The following is a 5709-nucleotide window of genomic DNA, read 5'->3' on the forward strand; positions in this document are numbered from 1 at the left end:
GGGCGGAGGTTGGGACTTAGGAATTTGAAAATTTGGAGGCAATGGATATTAATATCCATCATTTAATCGATTCGAGTTTAAAATTTAAATTTTTTTGTAGTAAAAAATTCTTATAAACAGTTATATTTAATTTTTTATTATAATAAAAAATTTTCATATAAAATCACATCTTAACTCAAATTAACGAATTAAATTAGCCTTGAATTTTTTCTTTAATTCCTTTTTTATTGTTTTTTTAATATAATCATTTTTATATAACTAATTTGAATTAAATAGCTTTAGTTAACTTTTTAAGATATGCCCCGTTAACAATCCGTTACAATTAGAGACGGATTTTGAAAGGAGGTGTTTTAAACCCGTTTTTTTTATATATCAAGGGACATAATGAACGATTTTAAAAAATCAGGGTTGAAATAGGGTACAAAATTCGGGGAGAGTTTATGAAAATAATCCAACAAAGAATAATAACGCAATATAGTTATTTCCATCCACATTCCACAAACAAAAACAAAAATTTGAAGATGTAATTGTTTACTTTCCAACCCATAGTTCACACAATGAAATCTATACAACATAACCAGGTTATCCAATCACATTGTCAAAGAATCTACTCGTTTAAACTGGGATTTGCAAGCAAGTAGACAGAACGAGTGTGAGGAAAATGGCTCTGAAAGAGCAAAGGTTCATATTCCAAACTTATCTACATATTTCCTTCAGCTCTTCATGATCGGCCCCGTTATACTCTTCGACTTTGAACAACCAATCGCTCCTTGATCGATCGATCTTACATTAAATTGCTGCGAGGAATAGGAACCGCTTTTCTTTAACTTACCTGGAAACTCTTTGCTCGAATTGCCCTTCAAGGAAAGATTCTTTTTAATGCGGCTCCTGTTGAGTAAAAGCATAGAATTGCGGGGCGGCACATGCAAAGCACCTTCAACACAATCTCCCACCTGCACACAACCCCAAGGCCTTGATGGTCCGTCCTCATTAAATGGTTTAAGCCTTGGGAAACTATTCCTTGATCTTGAACAGCTTCTCTGTTCAGGGCAGTTTTCCTCCTCCAATCTGGCACATAGGGGACAGGGAGGGTCGTTCCTACGCATCTTGGGTGTTGTTTGTTCCAAGCATTCTGCATGAAAAACGTGACAACAAGAAAGAACCCCGGTAACTGGCATGTCTCCACTTCTCACTATCCGACGAGAACTCCAAGGCGATCTCTGGGAAAGAAGCCTTTCACACAAACCGCATCTAAGACCATCTGATGGATTACATGACCGATTGCATGTTTCTGATTCAAAAGTCTCAGAAACATCAGCAAAATCAAGGCTGCTGCTAGCACTGCTCCAGCTGTGTGCATCCCTTTGAGCGGAGGCATCAAACTCTGGCAACCCAGCAACTGCAATGTCAGAAACCTCTCCTGGAGAGGTTTGTCTTGGGAAGGACAAGGGATGTATAGGTTTAGACATAAAAGAGCGGCGACTTGAGAAGGTACGATGCGAGGATGAACGTGATTTGGGTTCAGACTCACTACTGTCTGATCGGAATGAAGTGGAGCCCCCACTATCTGGATTTTCTGAGGTTCCCTGCAGAATTTAATCAATGTAAGATACGACTCGGTCGAAGAATTCTATTTCAGTTTAAGCTAAGAAAGCTTTGAAACGATGAAGTACCTCCATGTTAGTTTTAAAAGATGGTGGACCCAAAGTCATACCTAGCAAGTCAGAAATACAGAAAGAACTTTCCGTCAATAAACTGTGTGAATAGTAGAAACGAAGAACAATGACATTAACAGGTTAGATTTTTTATCTTCTTAGAATCTCAACAAGAAGTTGCATTTTCTTTGTCAGAGGAACTCGGAAGCTGATTCAGGAATAGCCGTTGCATATTAAACATTGAAGTGAGAGACGCCAACAGTGAATTATCACCGTACTGACTGCAATCAAAATATATGGTGGATACCAAGGAAGACACAAGATTCAAAAAGCATAGAAAAATGTCATGGCATTTGGAGGCAGGACTTCACACGTCGGATAGTCGAAGAAAATCCTCAAACAATACCCATAACAAGGCCTGTACTATGATGCCATGAATTAATCAATTTTGGGCTTCAATGATTTGGAATCCTACAGAAAACCCGCAGGAATTACAGAGCTAAAAGTTTCAAAACCCTGCCACTTCTCATCAAGCCCTTGCACAACGAAAAAAGAACAACCTATCCTAGCTTTTTAAATAGAAATGACAAATTGAGGCAAAAAATTTATTTTCTCCTTTCCATAGCCTTTTCAAATTTAAGATTCATCGTCCAAACAGTTTCCGAAAAGATTTAAATGGTCACATTTTTCAATTAGGAACAAAATATCTAATATATATAACTCTAAAAATATAACTCATATGGGTAACCGAAATACACCAAATTCAGTATTTAGCTATCCTTCTGGTCCTCATCAGTAAACCGGTACCATGTGGACTTCTACTAAACCGTGCACTCTCAGTGGTTATGCAACAATTATGCGGATTGTAATAAATGTATATTCTATATTTTTGCACATATGAGTTATATAAAATTTCACCTTTCATGAGAGCAAGGGAAAAATGATAAAGCACATTAAATCCATTCGGCAAAACATATATATTATTATTACCTCGAGATTTAAGCAGGCAGACAAGAGGTTAGTATGTTCATAACGTATACAACATTCATGATAATTGACATGGGATAAATAAACATATATAATACTTAGCAGAATAAATTTAATAGCTAAAGTACTGATAAAGAATATACAGAAAACTTCACAGAAGTTCTACTTTGAAACCCATATCACAGTGTCAAAACCAATTATTAACCTCAAAATACAGGAGTACTCACGTATTTGTGCATGTGTAACGTAAGGAAACGGTGAAACAATGCAATGCAGATCGGATTTACCTCTCCTCTGTGCAGATTCAAAATCATCAACTCTGATTTCCTGTATTGCAGGAGGTGTCCATTGAGGACCTTGAGAAAGGTCAGACGAACTACTCAAAAACATCCCAGCACCATCAGATGCGTAGTGATGATTATAAAGTTGGTTGCCTCTCACCCAGCTCCGACTCTCTTTACTGTTTGATGATGTAGAAGACCCATACGGTGGAATGCCATCGTGCGGACCATATTGCAGTCCTTCAGTTTGGAACTGGAAATCCCATCTTGCTGGGGGTGGTGAGAAGCTTGAATTAGTCTGCCAGTACGGCTCATGTGGACCCACTGACCAGTCCCTACTGGTTGTATGAGATCCATGTGGCCTCGCGGCCACACAACAAAGCGACCCCGTTTTAGCTATTTTTTTGTTAAACTCACGAAGACCAATTCCGCTTGCTTATACCTCGACAAAGTTCACCACTGACCAGCATTGATAGATTACATTACTTAAGAGAACACCAACATTATATTTGTAAAACTAGCTTATGTCATACGTCTGCTAAAACCACATTATACAAAAATACGGGGATTATGCGAGATCTGAACTTCGAAAAAGTCTTGCTTCAAGAATAACACCACAATCTACACTTTCAAATAAGTTCGCATTCGAAACGGGCAATTAAGTGGTGTAAGAGGGATTAACAAATCAACAACTCTCCATCACCACTAGCATCACATGGTACAAAATCTGCCCATCTCTCCAAAGAATTTCACCAAATTAAATCTTTTCCAGAAATTCAATCTGGTTAGTAAACCTACCATGAGAACAAATACGAATGTATGAGCTTATATTATTTAACAGTACTTACCGTCATTCAAACAAGAAACTTTTTTTTTTTAGGTAACAAGATCCGTAAATTTAACAACTTTATATCCACATAAAAAAACCCCATCATGATTATGAATCCATAAAAATCGTGACCTAAAAGAAAATCAATGAGGCTTAACAAAAAAGACTGGAATAAGGTTTTTTTATTTATTTCCTTTATTATTATTTTTTTCTGTTTGCCCCAAGCACCGTAAATCCAATTTAAACTTAAAACTTCAAGCATGATAAGCCAAAGAAAAAAAAAAAATGATCTCTGTATGGCCTAAACAGTAAAGATTTTCGTAATAAACCAAATTGAACTTAAAATTCAACAACAAAAAGCACAATCTCCTTCCTTAAAAAGTATTAAAAAAAAAAAGCTGAAAACAGGCAAAACTAGAAGACGAGAAGAAACTGCTTATTCGAACAATTAGGAATGCTCAAAACTTCTAAAAGCAACAAACTAGAGAGAGAAATAAAGAAAGAGAAGAGTACCGTTTACGCGAAGGAGAGGCACGAGGTGAAACGACATCGTTTGACGAAGTGCTCTTCTCTGTTCTGGCGATTGGCTGTCCCCAGAGAGCAGAAGAAAACCCTAATTATATCACTTGAAGTGAAGAAAAAACGATCGAGTAGAAAGAGAGAGAGAGAAGAAGGGAACAACAAATTTTGGGGAAGCTTTTTGCAGAGAGATCCTCCTTGTTTTGGGTAATTCCATTTATGCCATCCCACATCAGACAATTCATGTCGTTTTCCATAACAAACTTTTTGTTCATCTTTTGAGGACCACATCCAAAGCCATAGGTTTAATTTAGTGGTACCATTTTTCTTTTTTCTTTTTTTTTTCCTTTTTTTTTTTTTTTTTGCATGCAAATCTAGAAAAATAAACTTTGTAGCTCTAGTTTTTTTCTTCTGCAAAATTTAGTTATTAAATCATTAACGTTTTATTGATGATGATAGTGACTGAAATTGAAACATTTGAATCATTCATCTCTTGATCTCATGGATAGACAATAACTAATCATTGGTATCTATACGTCAATATTATAGTGAGCTGACCAAAATCTCAATCCTTTTTAAAATTCTTTTTTTCTTTTTCTTTGTATATATTCAACACAAGACTATGGACTAAATTTTTTAAACAGTAATATAGCTTATTTTTTTTCTTTCTATTTGTTCATTGTTCTTGGCATTTTATGTTACTTTTTGCTATTAGATCAAGAGGCTCTTTTTGAAAGTAGGAAATTTATCTGTTAAAAAAATTATGTGCACATAGCATAGGACTTTTTTTTTCAACTTAAGCGGGAAATTTAAACTCTACATTTTATAATAGAGTCACGCGTGAAATTATGCTGAAATTCATTAGTTGTAATATGTTGTATTTGAATTCTAATTAAACTAACACGGCAAACTTGATTATCACTAACCAAATGATAAAAACACAGAAAGGCATTTTGGGAGCCCACAGCCTAAGTTAAGTTGGATTTACGGAAATAGTAGGAAATATGTCAATATGAAAAGCTTAAGAAAGTATATTGGCCAATTTTTAGTTATAGAAATTAATAGGTCATAACTTGTCAAGTTATAGTTCATAACCAGATAAGTTATGGACAAACTTGTCAAGTTAAGGTTCATAACCAGATAAATTATAGACAAACTTGTCAAGTTATGGTCCATAACCAGATAAGTTATGGACAATAACTTATCAAGTTATAGTTCATAACGAGACAAATTATGAACGAAAATGGTAATTTGACTTATTTATTAACTTATGTAAACTATTGACCTATTAATTTTAATTCATCTAAAATCTTAACCTATTTTCCTCCTTCTCTCTTGGATTTATATTGGATTTTAAATGCAGCGAGTTGCACATATCATCAAACTAACAATCATGCAAAACCCACCAACTCTAGACAATATTCATTGCAAAATAATC

The 5709-nt window shown here is 35.2% G+C and overlaps 1 protein-coding gene across 1 annotated transcript; it reads right to left on the reverse strand.

Moving 5' to 3' along the window:
* Positions 1–514: 514 nt before the first annotated feature.
* On the reverse strand, positions 515–4302 carry LOC112093970. Its single transcript, XM_024173665.1, has 4 exons — positions 4266–4302; positions 2930–3358; positions 1674–1714; positions 515–1586 (listed from the first exon to the last, which is right to left on the reverse strand). The coding sequence occupies exons 1-4, from the start codon at positions 4300–4302 to the stop codon at positions 714–716; spliced, it is 1380 nt and encodes a 459-aa protein (XP_024029433.1). The 3' UTR covers positions 515–713.
* Between the last annotated feature and the right edge of the window lie 1407 nt (positions 4303–5709).

The sequence above is a fragment of the Morus notabilis genome, unplaced genomic scaffold (assembly GCF_000414095.1).
Source record: "Morus notabilis unplaced genomic scaffold, ASM41409v2 Scaffold503, whole genome shotgun sequence".
Lineage (NCBI taxonomy): Eukaryota > Viridiplantae > Streptophyta > Magnoliopsida > Rosales > Moraceae > Morus > Morus notabilis.